At 34.6% G+C, this 25,893-nt stretch overlaps 2 protein-coding genes across 3 annotated transcripts in view; one reads left to right on the top strand and one right to left on the bottom strand.

Annotated features, from left to right (window-relative positions):
- LOC127880518 (protein rolling stone-like) overlaps window positions 1–25,893 on the top strand; it is a 317,579-nt gene that overhangs the window by 132,152 nt on the left and 159,534 nt on the right. The window lies entirely within an intron of this gene.
- Window positions 579–25,400, bottom strand: LOC127831198 (tafazzin-like). Its single transcript, XM_052356189.1, has 9 exons — window positions 25,322–25,400; window positions 24,524–24,652; window positions 21,897–21,923; window positions 15,523–15,637; window positions 12,892–12,992; window positions 10,065–10,169; window positions 9,079–9,131; window positions 8,407–8,484; window positions 579–7,091 (listed from the first exon to the last, which is right to left on the bottom strand). Exons 1-9 carry the CDS (start codon window positions 25,398–25,400, stop codon window positions 6,906–6,908), a joined length of 873 nt encoding a protein of 290 aa, XP_052212149.1. The 3' UTR covers window positions 579–6,905.

Here is a 25,893-nt window from a genome sequence, read left to right as displayed (position 1 = left end):
ACATATCTAGTTGTTTATTATTATTACAGGTTTTTAAAGAGGACATCAAGCTGAATGAAATCAAAGACATCATCAATGAAATAGTCTACGCATACGACCTATAAAACATGCTCCAGACATAAATGTGAACAGTAAAAAATTACAGAAAGTGTACTTTACTGTTACAGACCTATGTAATTTTCGACTCTTTTAAGCGAAGTCCAATTGGTGTATTTTTAATGTAATAAGAAAAATGAAACATATTACTATTAGAAAATGGATGTTTTACTAACACCTGTCTAAAACTTGACATTATTTCATCATAATCATTGTTATATCATGCATGGCCTCCAAAACATCTTTGTCACAGACGTGACATGAACTTGTGGTAAAGTGCACCACGAAGTGGTGATATCGATCATGATTAACTTGTGACTTCTGGAATAAAATTCCATTCAAATGAACTTTAAACTTCAACACTGATTGAAAATAGTGAAAAGCAAGATCAAACATTTGATCTAGTGATAAGAAAACTTTGTATTCAAAGTTGTTTGCATATTTAATGAAAGAACAGACAAGTTGGGTATGTTCTGTTTGAATTTAATGACAAAACAAATACAAAGTACCAGCATATGTAATCATGACACATGATAATATGCATATTAAATGTAAAATTTGACAGACATACTTCAAAGAATAAGAAGTAATTTGACATTTGGCTCTTGAATTTATAACCATAACTGCATAGGTTTATTTTTGTACTAGACACATAAAGCAATTAAGTTCGGGCTGAAAAGTGGCCGCAAACATTTTTAATAAAACCTTGTCCATTCATTATTTTTACTGGCTTTTCTTTTTAATTTCAAGAAAATGATACAAAAATTAAATTTGTAAAATTGTGTTCATTCTTGTAATCTCTGTTTATCTAAGTTTCAGGTTTTTTTCCAAAACAAATGCTCAGATCTTTATGTACTGATGATTAACAAAGCAAGATAAGAATTTCTTTCAATTGATACAGCACAAAACATGTAGTAGAATATCAAAATGAAATGATCAGTATAATAAGAGTATACAGTGAATAAATAACAAATGGGTGGTGTTCTGTGAAAAAGGGGTTTAATGAATGTGTGTAAAGTGTCGTCTCAGATTAGCCTGCACATCCGCACAGGCTTATCAGGGACGACACTTTACGCCTAAACTTGATTTTTGCTAAGAAGAGACTTTCTTGAAACGAAAAGTATCCTAAAAGCGGAAAGTGTCATCCCTCATAAGCCTGTGTGGACTGCACAGGCTAATCTAGGACGACACTTTATGCAAATGCATTTAACCCCTTTTTCACAGAGCACGGTCCATTCTCAAAATACTGTTCATATCATCTGTGATAAATACAATTACAAAATACACATTTTATATGACCTTCTGGGCCCAGTTGCTTAAAACATTTAATGGCCAGCTAAGGTAACAACCTATTAACTTCAGACTCAAATAACATATATTTGGAAAGCAATATACTATTATCAAACTTAGGCAATTATTTGAGCATTCAATTTTGATTACCATCAACACATATATGTATATTAACAATTAAGTCACATAAATAACTTGATCCAAAAATGAACAGTTGCTATCTAAACTGGTTGTTTCAGTTTTAAGCAACCATGCAGGCCCTGATATTCTAAAACAGTTTTTCTAAAATGAAGACTATCACACCCAGTCTGAGTCAAACATCATGTGAGTCGCTTTCTGAGAAAACTGGGCATAATGCATGGGTGTAAAGTGTTGTTCCAGATTAGCCTGTGCAGTCCACACAGGCTAATCAGGGACGACACTTTCCGCTTTTATGGTATTATTAGTTTCCTTACCAAAAACCAAGTTTAGGCACAAAGTGTCGTCCCTGATTAGCCTGTACAGACCACACAGGCTAATCTGGGACGACAATTTACACACAGGCATTAAGCCCAGTTTTCTCAGAATGCGACTCATTCTCAGAATGCGACTCATGTGAATGACTACTGCACATGTCAAAGTTTACTAGAATAAAATTAACAAATACAATGGAAAAGAACATCATAATTGATTCTATACTGAGCAAAAAGTTCAATAAGTGTCATTATTCCACCTAATTGCAGCTCACAGTTGTGGACCAGTTTTGACCTGGGAAGCATAATTTGAATAAGCCTTATAGAGAACCACAATAATTTGCTACCTACCCAATATTAAAAAATCCTGGGCCTTGCGGTTTCACAAGTCGTTTTTATTTTCAAAATCCCATTTTGCGCCCAGTTCCGATGAAGGTATTGGACTTAAACAATTTGCATAGAGGAGCATCCAGGGAACATTGCTATGAAGTTTTTCCAATTTCTGCCTGGCAGTTCAAGAGATGTTGATTGAAGACAAATTAAACGGACACATGCATGTACAGTCGGACAAAGGACATCATGGTATCCCAAAAGCATGCCATGAGCACGTTGTGCTCAGGTCAGCTAAAAAAAAAAAAAACAATCAACAACAAAATTGTGAATATATGCTGTTTAAACCACAGGTATTTGACACATTTTTGTTTGGTCCAAATATCTCTATGATATATAATAAACAAGACTATTGCCAAGCACTGTAACTCCAATATAGCGCGGTCAATGGGGTCCAAGCCGCGAAACAGCGTTATAACGGATCCGCGTTATAAGTTTTGAGCTCATTTACTGCAGGGCGCTATAAAAAACAAGGGACAAAATTGTCACAAAACCAGGTTTTTATTGTGAAAAAAAATCTGATTAAGGGAGACAACTCAAACTGAATTTTTGAAATGAACAAACAAAATTAACCCCCTTTGTAAGTTTGTTTCAAAATAAATCTATTTTAAGTTGTGGTGAACTTGACAGTGGAGATATTGATGTGATTCTTTCGTGCGACACACCGTCCCATGATGGTGAACAAATGTGCCAAATAATTGTAAAATCTCACAATGAATGACATAGTTATGGCCCAGACAAGCTCATTTATTGCCAATTTTGATCTTTGAACTCAAAGTGTGACCTTGACCTTGGAGATATCGACGTAATTATTTCGCGCGACACACCGTCCAATGATTGTGAACAAATGTGCCAAATGATTTTAAAATATGACAATGAACGACATAGTTATGGCCCGGACAAGCTTGTTCCGCCCGCCTGCCAGCCAGCCCGCCCGCATTCGCCAATCTAATAACCAGTTTTTTCCTTCGGAAAACCTGGTTAAAAACAGGTATAGAATAGCCTATAATATAGGTCATGTATATTGCCATGCTGTGTTGACGCAAATACATGAATATAAACCGAATCGTATCGATAACAGTATACATACCGCTTTGCTTATGTGCACATTTATCCGATAATCCAATAAAATTGCAACATCACTTAAAAATAATAATCTTGATTATAAATGACGATATATGTTTAAGAAATTCGTAAACACAACCGTACACATATATGCCATTTTCAGAAGTGTTAAGAGTACAGTGCATTATGGGGCAGAGCTTTCATTGGACGAGCGACTTTAAATTTAGATCGAATGCAATACGATTCATGTACAAAAATTGTTTTATTGCGTCATACGCATGCAAAAAACGTGTTTCCCGGGGACTTTCTGATACCGCGCGAAAATGAAAGTGAAACTCTGTTAACAATTACCGGTACACTGCGTTCGCATGTAAATAAATCGTCTGCATTATTTAATTTCTTATACACGAACTGAAATATTAAATGACATAATATTAGAATGATCATGAAATGACAGAAAAAGTTGTTTTATACAGTTGGCAGTATATTTCACAGCCGCTCATTTAATATAGTCAAACTGCAACCATATCAAAGTAAGAATGTTTCAATCGTTTTGAATTACTTTAATTGTATAACTATCCCGCTTGCACTTAACTTAAGGAAATTATCGCACTGAACCGCTCTGATGAGGAATACATGTAATAAACACTGACACGCGAGTTTTTCACACCTTTATTGACATTACACAATAGATTAACACTAATTAACTGTCGGTGTTGTTTAACCTCGAGGCGATTATAATCGGTTCAATGGACGGTTGAATAAAGCAATCAACATGTGATTGCCGCCATCTTTGAATTGTCTGAAAATACATGAAGTTGCATAATACTGATTTGAATCAGAAATCAAATGGAAGGTTGGAGAAAAAATGGGATCCAAGCACCCCCCGCGTTATATTGGATTAAGCGTTATAACGGAGCGCGTTATATTGGAGTTACAGTTCCACCATTGTCAGAAATATATATATATATATATTTTTAAAATATTTGTTGCCATAGCAACCAGAATTTTTTGACGTAGGAACAAAATGAAATGACGTGCATAATGTCCTTATTGCCATCTATCCATGTTTCAAGTTTCATGACAAATATTAAGAACTTTTTAAGTTATCGCAGGATCTAGAAAAGTGTGACAGACTCACAGACTGACGGACACACAGAGCGCAAACCATAAGTCCCCTCCGGTGAAACAGGTAGGGGACAATAAACACATGCACATATACTAATTGATAGTGTCAATTATCTATGTTTTTCACGGATGTACAGGTAATCCGATGGGGTGTTATTTTATCAATGACACTGCACAACTGAAGATGGCATATATTAATTACCCGTACTTTTATAAAAGCGTCCTCGAGCATAAAAACTAAACAATTACGTTAACAATTATAAGAATGTCTTAAACGTATTGCAAATATGATGTATTATTTTTATTTTTTATTAGAAAGCTTTTTCTTTTTTTTGAGGGGGGGGGGGGGGGGGGGGCGGAGTAGTGGGCTACTTGTTCTAGCATAAACAAAACACATAATAAATATCATTTAAACAATATGAAATAATACTCATGAAGCATGACATTCATATGATACATTTTGACAAACACATTTGCTATATTGTTCACCAAAACCAGAGCCCATAGGAGATATAGATCAAAATAAAACCATGAACACTACTATTTACAACATATTATAGAACTATTAAATGTTGATGTTAAGGAAACCAATGGCTTATTTTCAGAACCAATTCAGAACAGAATAAAATAAACATCAAAAATATATTAATATCAACCAACTAAAACTGCAAAGAAACAGATCAAGATAAATAGAATGCATACACACGTACAATTAATAAAATTAAATAATAAAAATCCTGAACAGTGCGTAAACAAGTTAAAGCAATATAAACAACAGCTGCTTGGAAATAACAAAGAGCAAGATCAATTACCCGAATTCTGTGTAAAACAAGACAAAAAATGCGGAAACTGCTTTAACCTATTTATGCCTAGCGTCTATAAAAAAAGGCCTTGGCAAACAGCGTAGACCCAGATGGGTCTGCGCTGTTTGCTTAAAGGAATTTCTGTAAAAAGTATTCTAAATATAGAAATAAATATACTAGACATCCCTAATTTTTGAAATAAATTGATCCAATTTAGAAGGATGGGAGAGTCCACTAGGCATAACTGGGTTAATGCCAAATTGTTTATGTCGCAACTGAGTGATGTAAGGGTACATGTCCGGGTAGGGGAAAAAGTATGGAAGTTTGATATTCAGTAAAGGAATAAACTAAATATTTGAAGTTTTGAATGACTTAGTAAATTATTGGTCTAAAAATACTGAAATGAAGAGATGACATAAAATAACTGACATAATATTTTTGCTTTGATACGCTGTTACATATTTGAATTTTTGAAACAGTGATCAAATGAGTTTTTCTCATTTATGTAAAAAGCAATACACTCAAGATTGATTAAAATGTTAATAAATATTCATTTAATAGTCAAACACTGGCAAATGTGAAACTGACCGGACTATTTAAATCATTTTGATTCAAAGGGACTTGTTCACATATTGTAACAAGATACGCCCGTTTGAAGGTTTTGGACAACTTGATAACTTGACCATGACCCATATTTGAACTTGACCTACATATCATCTAGACACAACTTCTGACCAAATTTGGTGAAGATCAGATGAAAACTACTTCAATTAGAGAGCGGACACCATGCTAAATGCTTGAAATGCACTAAGTGACCTAGTGATCTAGTTTTTGACTGGCATGACCCATATTTGAACTTGACCTAGATATTGTCTAGACACAACTTCTGACCAAATTTGGTGAAGATTGGATGAAAACTACTTCAATTAGAGAGCGGACACCATGCTAAATGCTTGAAATGCACTAAGTGACCCTGTGACCTAGTTTTTGACCCTGCATGACCCATATTCGTACTTGACGTAGATATTGTCTAGATACAACTTCTGACCAAGTATGGTGATTATCGGATGAAAACTACTTCTATTAAAGACCGGACACCATGCTAAATGCTTGAAATGCACTAAGTGATCCCGTGACCTAGTTTTTGACCCGGCATGAACCATATTCGAACTTGACCTAAATATTGTCCAGATACAACTTCTGACCAAGTTTGGTGAAGATCAGATAAAAACTACTTCAATTAGAGAGCGGACACCATGCTAAATGCTTGAAATGCACTAAGTGACCCTGTGACCTTGTTTTTGACCCGGCATAAACCATATTCTAACTTGACCTAGATATTGTCTAGATAAAACTTCTGACCAAGTTTGGTGAAGATCGGATGAAAACTATTTGAATTAGAGAGCGGACACTGCTGTGGACGCCGCCCGCCGCCAAGGTGAAACTATAATACGTCCAGTTTTTTTTAAAACAGGCGTATAAAAATCACCATTTTCCAATTGTCCTGATTGTTGGCCAAAAAATACGTCAAAAATACAAAAATTTCAATTGTTATTGTTCACATAGAATTTGCCCAAACCGGCCGCCTGCCAAGCGTTCACTAATATATAAGCCAGATTTAAAAATCCACATAACAATAAAAACATGTGCATATATTTTCAAATGCAGCTGTTCTCTTCTGCTATCTGCCATTGCTGGGCTGTGATGTCACGTCTGTTCCACTGGCTGCTGACAACTCATCTACAGTAGACAACACCCCTCTGGGAGATGTCAACCCAATACGAGGGAAATGAACCCGTTCTGCTTCCTGTTTCAGCTGATATACTTTTTCCTGAATATCATCTGTAATTGCCTTCCGTATCTCCTCCTGAAATGAAAACATTTACTTGAGCCATGTTTTGGGAAACCTGGGCTTAATGCATGTGTGTAGTGTTTTCCTAGATTAGCCTGTTCAGTCCGCACAGGCAGAGATGACACTTTCTGCCTAAGATTTTGGAATTTGTTTTGGATTTGAACGAAAAATGCCTTAAAAGCTGAAAGTGTTGTCCCTGATTATCCAGTGCTGAATACACGAGCTAATCTGTGACAACACATTACGCCCTTGTATTAAGCCCCATTTTCCCACAGAAAGGCTCATTTATTTACTTAAAGAATGGACCCAAATAAATAATGTATAGGTACAAGATACACACATTTTACAATTGAATATACTAGTAAGTAAATTCAGCGAATGCAATGTGATTACATTCACTTATTTATATATTATTAATAAGGTATAACAGACATTTTCACTTTTCTTAAAGGAAATAAAAATGATATTTAATTACTTACTAAAAATGGTATTTAATTATTAACTTAATTTTAATAACAATTTATTTTTTAATTGTGATTACATACGGTTTGTGAAAAATGTGCCATAATACATAAACAGTAATATATTACTATCAGTAATAATCATTCTTACTACATGTACTCAACACTAAATTCAATCTTGGATAGATAAAATATTATGTTAGATTTATCTTACAATAAAGCATATGAAATATACATACCTTTTCAGACAGTTTTTACATAATCATATTGTGCAATTAAGAAAACATAGAAATGATATCAACAACGTTACTGACAACAGCAAAGAATAAATCCTATCATTTTATGTTTTCTTAAATTTCAATACCAAGGCAAGTGATTTCCCATTTATCCTAGATTACTAAAAACAAGAAATGTGTTTGTCAGAAACACTATGTCCCCTTCTGCGCCGCTTTGAAGCTATATATTTGACCGTTAACCTTGAAGGATGACCTTGACCTTTCACCACTCAAAATGTGCAGCTCCATGAGATACACATGCATGCCAAATATGAAGTTGCTATCTTCAATATTGCAAAAGTTATGGCAAAATGTTAAAGTTGGAGCAAATAAACCAACAGACCAACTGACAGGGCAAAAACAATATGTACCCCACTATAGTGGTGGGGGACATAAAAATCAAATATAAATTGCAATTTTTAAATATATCTATAAATCCATTATATTAAGCCGTCTTCATTACTATCTCAAATCAGTACTTAAGAAAAAATATTTTTTCTTTCCTGTTGTCAGTTTTCTCACAGTTTTGTCACAAGGTTAAACCAAAGCTAGATAACAAAACATCTTCAGTTTTAGACATTAATGAAGTCTTACCATAGACATTTGGCATGCCTTCATTCGGGTCACTTCTTCGGTGTAGTCTATTGGTTCTCCTATCACTATGGTAACAATCTACAGAAGAGTACAAATTTGCTTACACAAAAAGGATCATTTCACAGACTGATATTTTTTTCACTGCTTTGTGCAAAAAAAAGAACAATAGATATTTGTAAAACATGTATTCCCCTGACTTGCAGCAAAGTCATCCCTGTGAACTTGACCTTTGATCTCTTGGTTTAAAAATCATTAAGGGTCATCATTATGTTATGTTAAGATTAACCAGCATACTAATATATGAGATCCTAAGAATTCTCTAGATAATGTATGCAAAAAATGTTCATGCTCCAAGCACATGTGGCCTTGATCGTAAACATGTTGATCCCAAAATCAATTTGCATTTTTCTAAAACAAACTTGATTTGTTTTCATTATTTTTCAGTTTTTGTTTCATTATTTTTCAGTTTTTGTTTCATTATTATCAGTTTTTGTTCTCACTTCTATAAAACTTTTATTTGAAAATTTCAGCTCCTATGCTTGAACCCTTCCAGTTATGACACAGAATGGTTAACTTTCAATATCTATAAACAAGTCTTTTTAAACAAGTATATTATAACAATTTAAAATGGTTACCAAATGTATTAATTATTAATCTAATACATTAACTAACCTTTCCCAAGCGAGGCCAATGGGGAGGTTGAATCGGTAAAATTGTATCCAGTCCTGGAAATAAAAAGAAAACCATCCTTGTAACTATGTGCAGCTGCTATTCTTTATATTATTACCTTACCTTAGTTGACTACGTATTATGCACATCCATGCATGTATAACCCGCACATTTTTAATGCCATAATGGAGGAAACTAAATTTTCTAAGAAAGAAACCTGTTCAATAATCCGCAATTTTACTGTTCAACAAACAGTTGCTACAATTTATAACTCACAATCTTTTTTTTAATTGAAATTTGCGGGTAAGACTGCCCATCATACATGGTAAATTATGGTAAATGTTTGCTTTATCCACACATGAAGGATATGTAATTTTTATTCGTCTTACCCTGAACATTTATAAAGTGTAAACAAGCTAAGCAAACACGAGAAACATCAAATTATTTTTATTTCCAAATTTTCAATTACCATACCTAACCATCCCAAGTGCCCTAGATTTCCCAGATTGGAAAAGTGCCTATTACCGGTACTTTATAGAGGGAACCAAATCGCTCACCTAAATGATAGAACGGTAGCACTATGGGGGTGACATCAGCAAAGTGCCTATTACCGGTACTTTATAGAGGGAACAAAATCGCTCACCTAAATGATAGAACGGTAGCACTATGGGGGTGACATCAGCAAAGTGCCTATTACCGGTACTTTATAGAGGGAACCAAATCGCTCACCTAAATGATAGAACGGTAGCACTATGGGGGTGACATCAGCAAAGTGCCTATTACCGGTACTTTATAGAGGGAACAAAATCGCTCACCTAAATGATAGAATGGTAGCACTATGGGGGTGACATCAGCAAAGTGCCTATTACCGGTACTTAATAGAGGGAACCAAATCGCTATCCTAAATGATAGAATGGTAGCACTATGGGGGTGACATCAGCAAAGTGCCTATTACCCGTACTTTATAAAGAAGGAACAAAATCGCTGACCTAAATGATAGAATGGTAGCACGATGGGAGTTACATCAGCTTCTGCTATGATCCGACCCACCCCCCACTTCAGTCTCATTCGCTCCTTTGAAACATTCACCAGGCCTGGAACAAAAATGATATCAGCCTTGCTCTTGGAAAAGTTTTTATGCTTGTGCTGAAAGTGTCGTCCCAGATTATCCTGTGCAATCTACACAGGCAAATCAGAAACAACACTCTTCGCTTTTATGGTTCAGAGGTCAGTTACTAACGAAAATGGAGTTTTTAAGGGGCAATGGCCCTGATTAGCCGGTTCGGACTGCACAGGCTAATCTTGAACGACATTTTACACAGACGCATTAAGCCCCATTTTGTCATAGCGCGGCTAATATCTTTGTGAAACATGAATTAATTTGTTAACTCTTAGTAAATAGTAAAGGAATGTACATAACAAGAGCACCACTTGGGGTGCAGACCGCTCATCTATTTTCTTTTTAAAGGTGAAGGGACTCTCATTTTCAATCACAAAGGAGGGAGGGGCAGAGTGAAGAGGGGTGTATAGTGTGGGGGTGTGGAATTTATTACATTATCTTCCAAAAATGCGAAAAAAAAGCGCAAAAAATATAAAAAAATCGGGGGGGGGAGTGGGGGTGGGGATTTTTGGGTGCGATGGTTGGACGGTATTTCAAACATAAAATAATAAAAATAAATATTTGTGTTTTTTTAAACGTTTCAAAAAAAAAATTGGGGGTGGGGTGGGGGGGAGGGGGGGGGGTGGATTCTTGGGTGCGATGGTTGGACGGTATTTCAAACATAAAATAATAAAAATAATTATTTGTGTTTTTTAACCGTTAAAAAAAATAAAATTGGGGGGGGTGGGGTGGGGGGGGGTATAGTGTGAGGGTGTGGTGGTCATTTGTGAGATGATCTTAAAAAAAAAAAATAGGGGGGGAAGGGGGGAGGGGGGGAGGGCACAGGGGAGGGGGGGAGGGCACAGGGGATGGTTTGGGTGGAGTCTATTGTGGTATGTCAGGTAAGAGTAGTTTTGTCAAAGTATCAATCAAATCAAATCATAAGTAAAGAAGTTATGGCAATTTTAGCAAAATTTAATAATTTGACCTTGAGAGTCAAGGTCATTCAAAGGTCAAGGTAAAATTCAACTTGCCAGGTACAGTAACCTCATGATAGCATGAAAGTATTTGAAGTTTGAAAGCAATAGCCTTGATACTTAAGAAGTAAAGTGGATCGAAACACAAAATTTAACCATATATTCAAAGTTACTAAGTCAAAAAAGGGCCATAATCCCGTAAAAATGACAACCAGAGTTATGCAACTTGTCCTTTTACTGTACCCTTATGATAGTTTGCGAGTGTTCCAAGTATGAAAGCAATATCTATGATACTTTAGGGGTAAAGTGGACCAAAACACAAAACTTAACCAAATTTTCAATTTTCTAAGTATAAAAAGGGCACATAATTCTGTCAAAATGCCAGTCAGAGTTGCATTACTTTGACTGCACAGTCCCCTTATGATAGTTAATAAGTGTTGCAAGTATGAAAGCAATAGCTTTGATACTGTAGGAACTAAGTGGACCTAAACACAAAACTTAACCAAATTTTCAATTTTCTAAGTATAAAAAGGGCACATAATTCTGTCAAAATGCACGCCAGAGTTATCTTACTTTGCCTGCCCAGTCCCCTCATGATAGTTAGTAAGTGTACCAAGTTTGATTGCAATAGCATTGATACTTTCTGAGAAAAGTGGACCTAAACGCAAAACTTAACCGGGCGCCGACGCCAACGCCGACGCCAAGGTGATGACAATAGCTCATAATTTTTTTTCAAAAATAGATGAGCTAAAAATAATGCAAACAATTTCTTGAACTTTTATATGGTTGCCAAGTGGACAGATAACAGTTGTACATTATTCTCCACTATTTCATATTTAAATTTGATTGTGAAAAATTTAATCAAAGATGTCTGTGGTGCCGTTTATTACCCGATAATAATTCCCACATTTAAAATATATTTAAAATAACTTTCTTAGTATAATTCCAATAGGGTTTTTGTATGGAGAAAAAAAAGATGTAAACCATTGACATTTCAAGACATAATTACATGATGTTTGTCTTTTTATGGACTTGACATTGTTGCCCATTATAAACATGCATAATGAAGATAATGGAAGGAATATAATAGGTAAATAATCAAAAAATTATTTAACAGCGTTTAAAATTGCTGTCCATTTGTACTTATTCTCACATTGGACTCCCCTTTTCTGCTCTCCAAATATGGTATGTTAGCTGTGTTCCTCGTACAAATATATCATCTTTTTGCACACAAGTGTTGAATAAACTAATAATTTTCTAATATTTGTATTTGTTTAATTTTTTGACAAGGACGGTTCAGGACTATAAATCAGATACATTTCATAATATTTTGATGGTACTACCATATTGTCTTGTAAATGACAAATTGAAACCATCTTTAATATGCAGGAACATTCAAAAATATGTTGCATACAGATCCCAACATATAACCTTTAGAATTGCATACAAACAACACTCGAGCTCTATAAAACAAGCAATATTTTTGGAAAAGTGGGTTTAATGCATGACCGTAAAGTGTTGTCCCAGATTAGCTTGTGCATTCCACACCAGATATTCAGGGACGACACTTTGCGCTTTTGTGAATTTTATTGTTTATACGAAGTGTTTTCTAAACCAAAATCCAGTTTAGACGGAGAGTGTCGTCCCTGATTAGCCTGTGCTTATCAAACTTTACGCTCATGCATTAAGCCTGATATTCCCAGAATTAGCCCTCATAATATACTAATGTCTGCTACATACCTTCTGGGAACATGTGGACCCACTGTCCAGTGTTGACCTTGTCCAGGATCTGGTCCATGCCCTCCTGGTACACCCCGTCACCCCGCACCACAGGGATACACCTGCAAAAGGCAGCAGCAAACATAGACCCAATGCTCCAGCCAGGCCTTAACAGAGGGGAATACATAGTATTCTGTCGCCCTAAGGTCCTACTTCCTTGGCCAATTGGACCATAACCATGATCACATTATAATACAGGAACATTATAATTTTTACAGTTGAACTTGTTTAATTAATTATAGATATAATGTTTAAAATAAAATATAAATACATGTTATATGAAATATGTACTCGTAAAACATACACTACATACAGATATGCCACAGGGATAATATTACTGCACCTGCTTAAGTGCTTGACAAATTAGCATACTGCACTCATCAAATCCTACCTGTAACACTGACAGTACACAACATTGTCATAACTGGTTTAAACTTGTTGTTTATAAAGTGTTTTTTCACCATTTTGGGAATATGGCCGGGTCCCTTTGGATTCTGAAAAATCATGTTGTTTTGCTGAAATCGGGAAATTAGTGTTGCTGTCTTTTTGCTTAAAAATACTTAAAAAAAGATTTGCATAAATGTACTATGTCTTTACCCTTTCAGTGCGGGAACCGAATTTTAAAGGCCTTTGAAAACAGTTTGGATCCAGATGAGACGCCACAAAACGTGGCGTTTCATCAGGATCTAAACTGTTTGCTATTCTGATAGTATTCTTTGAAAAAAATCGAAGAAAATGCTAATTTTAGAAATTCAGCAGACGACATTTTAGCAGACGACAAATTTCCCAAGATGCAATGTCTTAACTTATGAGCTTGATGGGAGATGAACTAAATCAGATTCATTTATCTAAAAAAAATATTTTTGTTTTTGAAACCTTCAATTGGGAAATTTTATGTTCCCATTTGGACAAAATTTATACTTTCTTCCATTGGGAATGGGTCCCCCTACAGGCCCTAAATGAGAACAGAAAAAAACAATGTTAAATCAATTCAATATCTTCATAGTGCACTTTTTCTTGATGTGGTGTGAAGCCTTCCCCAGGAAATATGAACCAGGAAATAGTTTTGACTGTTTTCCAAAGTTCTTGTGCTTACCAAAAAACTAATTTTAAATGAAATGAATGAAATTCAGAATTGTTTTCTTCGCCGGCTTGTGAATTGAGATTATCATTGAGATAATCATTCATGGTAAATACTTTATAGGTCAGGGAGCAACATAAATAGTATTGCAATGGTCCTGGATGATTTCTAAATGAGCTGTGCTCTGGGAAAATGAGAACTAACCCTTTGCATGCTGGGAAATTTGTCGTCTGCTAAAATGTCATCTGCTGAATTTCTAAAATTAGCATTTTCTTCAATTTTTTTTCAAAAAATAATATCAGAATAGCAAACAGTTTAGATCCAGATGAGACGCCACGTTCTGTGGCGTCTCATCTGGATCCAAACTGTTTGCAAAGGCCTTCAAAATTCGGTTCCCGCACTGAAAGAGTTAATGAAAGTGTGTTTAGTGTCATCCTAAATCAGCTTTTGCAATCCACACATGCTAATTAGGCTGGGGGACGACACGCTTTTATAGTAAGTCTCATCAACACAAGAAAACAGTTGAGGCAGAAAGTATCATCCCTGATTAGTCTTTGCAGACTACACAGGCTAATCTTAGACATGGCGATAGCCCTTTGGACATTGCCGACATACATTTCAAAAGCCTGACAGTAAAATGCAAGATCATCTGACTTGCTGTCCAGTAATTTTTGCTTCTAAAGATTGTAACTCTCACGCAGTTTTCACATCAACCTAATTGGGTGGTTGCCGATTCATGATCCGGAAATAAAAAGATCGTTTTTGTTAAAATTCATAACAACTGTCAGTAGCGCAGTGCGGCATCCATAAATTTTCAGACCGTTAAAAGAGCGTCTCAAGTTTTCATTAAAAGACGTCGTCAAAATAAATATTTTTTCGCGAAAGTAGAGGGATCTTTACGATTTTATGTTGTGTTGCACCCATGTCGAAAACGTCAATTGATTTATATCTTAGTGGATTTGCGTATAATCAGATTCACCTGCATATTCTGATTTATGATGTTTGTCACTCTTTACAGTTTACTGTAATGGCATGTTAGTGAAATAGAAGTTATTGAAAGGTAAACATATGAAGTACATTAATAAATCTAAGTTAAATACATCAATAAAACTCAAGTATGTATGTTTATAGGTGTAAATATTTTCCCCAAACTGGTCATTACAGGCTTAATTTATTTCCCCGAATCAGGCTTTTCATGCTATTTTTTGCCTTTTTCTTAAATCAACCATACTTTTAAATGCCGTTTTTTCAATTTACTTTGCCATGCCTCTTAGGTAAATACTTATAATTGAGGCCTGTGAAGTTTCAAATGGCAAGTTAATTTGTGCTCCTTGAAGGTCAGTCTGGCTTGTAAATTGTGACAGTCTTGGCCATGTCTGTAATACGGGACGGCACTTTACGCACATTCATTAAACCAAGTTTTCCCAGAGCCAGACTCAACTTGTTTATTATCATCTGTCAGTCATCCTCATTGTACCATGAATGACTTCCATGACAATCAAGCCACTTACTGTCCAAGCGTGAAGAAGAGAGTGGTAGCAGGAGAGTAGAAGCAGATTTCCTTGGCGGCTGGTACCCAGCGACATGGTGAACCGAGGCTGAGTAAATTGCTCCATGGCCGGAAACCTGCACAGAATGGATAAAATTGTCTACCTTTGTTTCCTTTTGCCATTTCTTTGATTTTCATTTATTATCTAGCTCCGCTATGCACTGATAAAATAATATTTGAATTAATTAAATTGAACGACAAATTATGTTACTAGAACTACAAATTATCAGGAATTTTGAGATATGATTATGTATGTCATATAAAAAAGACTATTCATGCAGGGTTTTCTTCATACAATCCTAAGTATTAGAATTTGTGCTTGTACGGAATAACATTGTTAATATAATTAGCAATATGGATTTGGTTATTAAACTATCATTTCAAAATCACATGGTCAGTCACAACAAAACAGATGAAAACTACATAAACAACTAAACTTTATAACAAACAACTGTCACATAATTTTATACATGTACATCAAAATTAATAAAAATAAAAGACTTCACTTCTTTACAATCACATTGATTTTTTGAAATGAGTATACAAATATTAAACAAACTATAAAGTAGTAACAGACACTGATACCATAATATAAAACCTGCTTGAACAAATCCACTATATATTCTACAGTGGACAGAAATACAAAGGGCAATAATTCAGCCACAACTGGTCCCAGTTAAAATTCATTTCTAACCAATTATTATCAGATTAAGGTCATTCAAATGTAAAAGTTCAAGCTAGATTCACCCAGTAGTCAAGGAGAAGTAACCAAACAAAATTCTGGGACTATACTTATATATTTTAGGGAAGAAAAAACCGACAAAGGGACATAATTCTGCCAAACCTCGTTGCAACAAGAATTTCTTTCTTTGTAATAATCTAAAAATCAAGGTCATTCAACTGTGAAAATTATAGGAGGAAACATCCAATAATTTAAAGAGGACTTCAAACCAGTTTCGGGATGAAGGGACGGATATAAACACGCCAAGACATGTGGAATGCTTAATGCCTCCCACTTTGTGGGGGCATAAAAAGTATCTTATTATCGCTGTTAAGGCCGCCTAGCGACAAAAAGGTCACGGGTTTGATCCCCACTGTGAGAGCACTCTTTAGATCTCCCCCATAGACACCAAGTACTGGTTCTCCCCAGGAAACAGACTCGAGAGTGTTTCAAATAAGCCTTAGGCTTTCCATGCACTAAACTCATTGAAATGAACAATGCCTTGGAGAATAAGGAAGAATAAAAAAAAAGTAGGGTGAAGGAAATATTTATATGCCCTAATCACAACAACAAAATCTTGCTATTTAGCCAATAAACAAACTGAAATTTTGTTTAGATTCACTTAATGATCCAAGACGTATTTCCTAATTGGATTCAGAACTATTATAAACTTCATATTATCAAGGTCCTCATAATGATCTGACGAACATTCTTTCATTGGATTGAGAACTATTTTATACTAATTCTGCTCAGGTTCTTGACTTCTGTTTACGTCGTTGACCAGTAGTTTTACAATTGCACGGCAGTGTTTTTTTCACCTATAGGGGAACGGTGGCGGGGCCCATACAAAGGGGAAAAACACGTCGTTTTTTAGGAAAAGGGGAAAATTAAAAATTCACTCTTTTATATTTTATGATATTTATTATATGAATACACATGTATGTATGAATGTAATATTCACAGCTGAATGTCTCTGTCCTTTTTCTTATATATATATCAATGATTTTCTCAACATTAGTTTCAGACAGTTCAGCCGTAATGCACAGTTACAGTTTTCCTAGCCAATTAGAGTCAAATTGTGTTTTTTTTAAACGATAAAATTGCAAATTTGAGCATTTTTTTATCAGTAGAATGGACCAAATTGGAATGTTTTTATCAACAAATTTTGACACAATATAGATACATCAGACCTTTTCCTGGCATTTTGGGAAAAAATGCAATTCATGTGATAAGTCCACTGATTTTGGAAAAACTAATTTAATATTACTCTTTATAATAATAATAAAAATATTTATTATAGTTATATACTTTTTAAGTTGTTCATGAAATAAATTTGAGATATATTTATCATTAGACAGTTCTTTCTAAAAAAAAAAAATTTTTTTTTTTTTTTAAATTCTGGAGGGGATTTTTTCTACAAAATAGGGGGAAAATATATACTCTTTTTTAGGGGAATGGGGCCAAATATTGGCCCCGAAATTGCCATAAAAAAACACAGCACAGCAAAAAAAATGCTTGAATCAAAACCTGACTTCTTTGTCAGCAGAAATTCTTGTTTTTAAGACAAAAAGTGTCCATCATCTTAGACGAGTCATGACAGCTAACTATAATATCAAACAGATAATAAAGTGTGATACATATACAGAGCTCCAGCTAGGCCTGCCCTCCCGAACCTCCGCCCTGCCCTTCCCCCCCCTCAAATTTTTTTTTTTTTTTTTTACATATGATAATTCATAAATCTCTTATTACATTGTTATAAGTTTAATCCTCATTGTAGACATTATATTTGAATGGTTTAATAATAATGGGAACAATAGAATTATTTATAACATATAAATTAACATGCAATAGGAAGCATTCCAGAAACACCCGCGCGCTCGAAAGTGCCCTTTTCACAAAATACTGCGCGTCGAAAGTGCCCTTTTGACAAAAAACTGCGTGTCAAAAGTGCCCTTTTGACAAAAAAGCCCCCCTGCCCTTTTCAAATCCTAGCTGGAGCACTGCATATATAGAAATATTACATGATAATATACACATATTATAATGCCATCAAAATTCTGTGTCAACAGAAATCCTACTATCTAAGTGAGTATAAATTTAGAATATATATGACAGCTTATTATAATGTTGTACAGATATAATAAGACGGTGTGCTACATATATATATAAATATTAAATGATAATTAGTGATCATGCCATAATTTATATGTCTAACATTACAAAGGAGACTGGCCCAATATACTTTCACTGAATTTATTAGCATGTTACAGTCACTTAGAAACACGTGTGGACGAATATACTTTAGATAGATGGGTCACGTTTAAATAAATACAGATCTTATGTAGCTGTCATAATACAAACAAAGAAAAATAAGATTGTGTAAGATTTTAAATAATACATTTTCTAATATAATTTGTTGCTGAATAGCCCACTGTTAGGATTAACCCTTTGCATGCTGGGAAATTTGTTGTCTGCTAAAATGTCGTCTGCTGAATTTCTAAAATAAGCATTTTCTTTGATTTTTTTCAAAGAATACTATCAGAATAGCAAACAGTTTGGATCCTGATGAGACGCCACGTTTTGTGGCGTCTCATCTGGATCCAAACTGTTTGCAAAGGCCTTCAAAATTCGGTTCCCGCACTGAAAGGGTTAAAGATGCTTGTTATCATATCACTTCAATACCACTCACTCTTGATTTAACCCTTTACCCCTTAACCCTTTACCACTTAGATATGTATTTAACCCTTTACCCTTTAAGTATTTTGACACATGTGTAGTCCCTTAGAAAGTAAAATTTCATTAAACACCTTTCTAACTAGATTGAAGTTTTAAAGGCTTCATTTTCAACCCTTAGATACTGATGAGTAGAAAACAGCATAAAACCTGAACAAACTGCCAGTAAATTGCATGCTGTTCTGGTTTTATGTTTTTTGCACATAGCCATTTTCAATTTGCTTCTGCGTTCGAAAGGGTTAATTAATGTTTATCTACACTCCTCACTGTGGGTTATTCAACAACAAACTTTGATAGAAAAACATTTTTTCCTAATAAATAACTGAATTTAAGGCAAATATTATCAACTATTTCACACAGTGTCAGCCATTCATTACAAATGTGTTTGAAGTTCTCATGTTTTCAAAGATAAGGGCTATCCAAATTATGAGGTAACTGTGTCTCAATTTTTAAATAAAAATTGTAAGTACATAGTAGATTTGTTCTCAAGAATGGAAATGCATCACAATTGTTACACCAGACATGGACTTACATAAAGCTTAGATATAATATGGCCAAGGCAATTTTTTTTATTAAAAAGCAACTTGCCACAATGCTGAATGCTGAACTGTTATGCAACGTGCAATGCTGAACTGTTATGCAACGTGCAATGCTGAACTGTTATGCAATGTGCAATAACATGGTAACATTTGAACTCAAAAGATTAGTGTGATGCATAAGGCCACAACAAATTGATCAGATGTTCTTTGAATTGCAGTACCTAAAAGTCATAAAATAAAAAAATAAAAAAAATAATTTGGGCTAGCATGGTCCATTTTGTCACATATCCAAGTCTTTTAAAAGTGACTCGATCTTTTTTCTATTCATTTTGGTTACTGTAAGCCCTGCATGTTTTAAGAAATGGTTTATTTTTTTGTTTTAATGTAAATAGTAATATTGTAGAATTGCATAAACTGAATGTGTTTGGCTGAAATATTCAACAATTTTCAGAAATGTACACTTTTTTTTATCCTCCATTTTGTGCCCTGACTATATCTAAAATTGAATAACAATATTTTATATTTATTTGTATTGCTCGAGCTAACTGCAATGTTTTGGGTCAGAATTCCACGAAACAGCAGTATCAATTTGTAGTGGCCTACTGGAAAATGTGAAGTCTGCTACACATGTTGCATGCTTCTACTACTGTTCTACATGAATACATATGTGGTGGCAATATGTGGCAGGGCAATAGTTTGTTCATGTTTGTAATGGGCAACATGGGGAAACTAGCAAAATTGTGCTCATGTTTGTAATGGGCAACATGGGGAAACTAGCAAAATTTGGTTCATGTTTGTAATGGGCAACATCGGGAAACTAGCAAAATTGTGTTCATGTTTGTATTGGGCAACATGGGGAAAATAGCAAAATTGTGTTCATGTTTGTAATGGGCTACATGTGGAAACTAGCAAAATTGTGTTCATGTTTGTAATGGGCAACATGAGGAAACTAGCAAAATGGTGTTCATGTGTGTAAATGGCAACATGGGGAAACTAGCAAAATTGTGTTCATGTTTGTAATGGGCAACATGGGGAAACTAGCAACATTATGTTCGTGATTGTAATGGGCTACATGGGAAAACTAGCAACATTGTGTTCATGTTTTTAATGGGCAACATGGGGAAACTAGCAAAGTTGGGTTCATGATTGTAACAGGTAACATGGGGAAACTAGAAAAATTGTGTTCATGTTTGTAATGGGAACATGGGAATTTCAAACAAGCAAAATTGTGTTCATGTATGTAATGGGCAACATGGGAAAACTAGGAAAAGTGTGTTCACGTTTGTCATGGGCAACCTCGGGAAACTATCAAAATTGTGTTCATGTTTTTAATGGGCAACATGGGGAAATTAGCAAAATTGTGTTCATGTTTGTAATGGGCAACATGGGGAAACTAGCAAAATTGTGTTCATGTTTGTAATGGGCTACATGTGGAAACTAGAAAAAAATGTGTTCATGTTTGTAATGGGTAACATGGTAAAACTAGCAAAATTGTGTTCATGTTAGTAATGGACAACATGTGGAAATTAGAAAAATTGTGCTCATGTTTCTAATGGGCAACATGGGAAAACTAGCAATGAGGAAAAGACAGTGAGAAATAGGCAGGACATACATACGACAAACGTAAAATATAAAATTCTGAAACTTGGGAAATTCAGTAACACAAAATCAACAACATACAAGAGTGACATAATTAATAGGATGCACCTGTCATTAAAAGTATGTTTTGTTATAGTTTATTCTGACCATGATTTTTAACAAAGAGACCTGTTACTTGTGTTCAACACACTGTCACCATAATTATGCTTGTTGATTTTGAACATCCAACAATGCTTGACAACAAACATCGGAAGGGTTGTTCCCATAATTAGTCCAGTTTTTCAAATAATTTATATTCTCAAATAGATGCCAATGTTATCTATATATTATGACAAAACTTTATGCTACTAAAAAATTGCAACTAGTTTCAGAAATCATAACAGTTTTCATATTTGACAAAATATTACGACCAGGATATTCTCAAGGGAGATGGGTGGGGGACTAGCCACATAAGCAGTGCTGTCACTTTCTAGAGGTTAAATTTAAAATTTACTCGAGAATTTACATTTTTAAAAAGTGTACATCAGGGGTGGTATTCACAAAGCATCTATCTTATGATTACTTCAATACGTCTCATTTGATGATGAAATTGTATTGACTGTTTTACTCAATTTGGAAATCTGTTTTAAATAACATCAGTTTAATACTGTTATTTGCCAAATAAAAGCGGTTAAACGAACACCAACATTTTAATATTACTAACATAAGATGGTATGTGAATATCCCCCCCTGTCCTAACAATACCTTTTTTCCATGTAAATGGTGATATACCTGCAGTCAAAACACAAAAATGTGCAAAGAATACAAAATCAAGGTAAAAAGTAATAATTTTTAGTAAAATCCAATCAGATTCAACAAAACAAACAATTTGATACCAAGATGTCATATATTTTCAACACAAAATGCAACACAAACAGCAAAAAACATTTTTGTACAAATATTAAGCGCGCGTGCTCAGGACGTCATTATTAACACGTCAAATGACAAAAGTAATATTATTTCCCGCTAAAACTGCAGCTTTTTAGCAAATTTTTCATGATTTCTTTAAAATTGGGGACGTAGAGGTATAATAAACAGAAAAACAGGTTACTGCCTGATCTTTATGTAATACATCAGGCACGAATAAAATAATTAATATAATAATAATTATATTATTCTAAGCCTTGCCTGATATATTACAAAAACATCAGGCAGTAACCTGTTATTCTCTCTCTATATATGCTTGAAAGTTCTTAATTTCCTTAAGTAAGCTAAATCATTATTCTAAAAGTGTTTATAACAAGATGGCCAAAGGTCCTCAGGCACTCTGCACCTGAGACCCAAAGAAACTTACTGATAGATAAACTGACCCTTTTTGGGTATTTGTTTGATACGGAGTAAATGTTAAGTTCTGACCTAGCAATTTAGATTTTACCCTTTATGGCACAGATTTTATGTGCTTGGCCAGGATATCAATAGAACAAAATAATGTCCTTTGCAATTTTAATTATGATTGGGCTCAAAAATGTGACTCATTAAATGTTCTCAAGCTCTTTGATGTTCTATTCTAGTCTTTTACCCCACATGACCAAGTTTAGAATTCAGCCTAAATATCATTTAGACAATTGCCTGACGACACACGCGGACGAGAAATGACAGACAAAAGGTTCTTGCCAAAAATGTTATGCTTTTATTTCTTTTCTTTTAGATGGGAAGGATAAAAATCTTAATAAGCTCACCCAACACTTACTACCGGTAATACACATAACCCCAGTCAAACATAGCCTAATTTTAAGCTCCTTATTCTGCCACATCACAAAAAAACAACAACATAGTCTCAACAGTAACAACCAAGCACATGTCGATGATATATATGAAAATATACTCGGTAGCCATTTGTTTGGGAAACAAATAAGCTTCCGTCAGGACCAGTATTATTCTGGAGTGCTCTGTTTTATCATGCCATACACCATATTCATTCTTAAGAGAGTTTGTTGTAGTAAAGACTACTTCAATAGCAATAATCCATAAAAAACCATTAATCTGGCATTCCTGCAAGCAAGCAAAACAACTACATCAAACACATCAAAAGATACACATATATACACATATATATTTTTCACATACACTTAATGCAAAAATCCCATAATCAGACAATTAACATGCTGCTTCAAATAAACAATAAACCATGTAAATGTTTTTATTTACTTAGGCTTTTTCCTGGCCATTTTGCGAAAAAATGCAATTTTGGGCTTGGGAATCTTTTTTGTGTGGGAAAAGTTCACTAATTCTGGAAAAACTTATTTAATATTACCGGTACGCTATATAATGATTCAAATTACAAGAAAATAATCATATAAATTATAATTACATACTTCGTTAGATGTACTTCAAATAAAATTGAGATATACATTTTGTAATAATTATTAGACATTACTTTTAAAAATATAGAAAATCTCAAATAAGGAATTTTAATTTTCTTGGGATTTTTATTCAAATAGGGCATTTTTTTTAAACATTTTGCTTTGGGAAAAGGTCTGTTAAATCGACTTATAGATGACGCGGGAAGAGACCTTTTTATACATACGTACTCCTTAGTAAAGGATCATCCAAGCATGAGTGGTGGTTGCTAACAAATACATACCCCATAGTAAAGCTCAATTGGTCATTGTCGGCTCGGGTACTCCTTACATGTACCCCTGGTACTCTAACGTATACTTACATTTACCCCGAGTACGGTAAATATACTTAAACGTACCCGGGAATTTTCACGCTAAATCGGTAGTTGTCGGCTTTTTTTTAAAATTAATAATGTTCACATTTATGTTAAATTTTCTGTTAAACAGCCTCTATATTATCAAAACTCATACTCAACAGCTTGTTGATGCAGTTTAAAAAAAAAAAGAAGTTTGTTTAAGACACAAATATAGTTTTACGGTAATAGGTAGCGCTTTTTACGACATCAGATTTTAGGCGGGAATACAACTCGGGTAGTCTAATATCTACTGGGTAGTGGGTACGTTTAAGTATATTTACTGTACCCGGGTAATGTGAAAGTATACTTAAGAGTACACAGGGTAAATGTAAGTAGTACCCGAACCGACAATGACCAATCGAGCCTTAGTAAAGGATCATCCAATATGAGTGGTGGTTACTAATGGATACATACCCCAAAGTAAAGGATCATCAAAATATAAGTGGATGTTGCTAACGGATACATATCCCATAGAAAAGAATCATCCAAGTATGAGTGGTGGTTGCTAATGGATACATACCCCATAGTAAAGGATCATCCAATATGAATGGTGGTTACTAACGGATACATACCCCATAGTAAAGGATCATCAAAGTATAAGTGGTGGCTGCTAATGGTGATCATATAGCATACATACCCCATAGTAAAGGATCATCCAAGTATGAGTGGTGGTTGCTAACGGTGACCAGACCCCTTCCAGGCTCCCTGGACTTGGTGAGTTTCAGAAATGTCTCTTTGTTGACAACCTTGGTTGTGTTCAATGTCTCTAAAATAACAAGCACAAATATTTTGCCATCATAAAAAGACAACAGGGCCAGGCTCAAAACCTGGATGCGCTCACCTGAGACCCAAAGATAATGTATTGATCTCATCTGCCTTTTGATGTCTGACTTACACCCAATCTTTTCTTGCATTTATGACACAGATTGCATGTGGGCAGTGACATTATTGCAACTAATGTTCTGTCCAAGTTTGTAAATACGGCAAAAGAGCAGGCAGACCTTTTCAATCATGAATAACATGCTCAAGTCTGGTACAGATACTATCATGTCATACCAGAAAAACTGCATCACCTCGTGGCAGCCAGGTATTATTTATTTAAACTCTTAACAAAAATTTATGATAATATGAAAACAAAAGTTCTGAGCAATTTGCATGATGACTTGTGATTTCTTGCTTGTTCAAAATCCTTCAGTTTCAGTTAAGTCACTCCAGACTCTAGTTGCAATAATTCAACTATCAGCTTTATAACCCAATGGGTTGCCAGAGCCACTATAGCAAAAATTATCAAAGGCTCTGGCAGTCCGTTTATATGGACTATCCAGACTCCAGAATGTTTCAAAGAGAGTGGAACCATTTTAAACTGGACATGGATATCAACACAACAAAATATTATCTTTTACAACCTTTCATGATATTTGGCAAAATATCTCACTTCCATAGTGTAGGTATTTCAAGTGGACATACAGACTAAAATTTGAACCCACACGAGCGAGTAGGAACAAAGCATACATATATAAAACATATGCAAGACCAGCATTTTTCCTCTATATTATAGTTGGTACCGTAAAAAGGCAACATTACCAGTAAGACTACTTTACCCAATTTCAAACTAAAAAATTCCCAATTCACAAAAAATCCCAATAGTCAATACGCAGATAAAAAAATGCGAAAAAAACACACTTAAAACTAATTTTACTTCATTATAAATTATTTCTGTGACAAAACACCAACCCATCGTTCCCGAATTTCAACTAACCGAAAACTAGTACATATGTATAAACACATAAATCCTTACCTAACCAGATTTTGCTGATGCATTGTACAATACATTTTGTAATGTTTGAAGCTAAAATCCATAATCGACTTTCCTTCTTATAAGTTGGCATATTAAAAAACAGTCGAAAACACCGTTGTTATTGATATTTTGGGGTATTTTGATCACCACTCACTGTCACTTACACGCTCGCACTCTGACGTTTTGACAAGGGAACGTTTTGACCTGGG

Source organism: Dreissena polymorpha, chromosome 5 (genome assembly GCF_020536995.1).
Source record: "Dreissena polymorpha isolate Duluth1 chromosome 5, UMN_Dpol_1.0, whole genome shotgun sequence".
Classification (NCBI taxonomy): Eukaryota; Metazoa; Mollusca; class Bivalvia; order Myida; family Dreissenidae; genus Dreissena; species Dreissena polymorpha.
The sequence above is the reverse complement of the archived record's forward strand: the minus strand, read 5'-3'. Positions and strand labels throughout refer to the sequence as shown.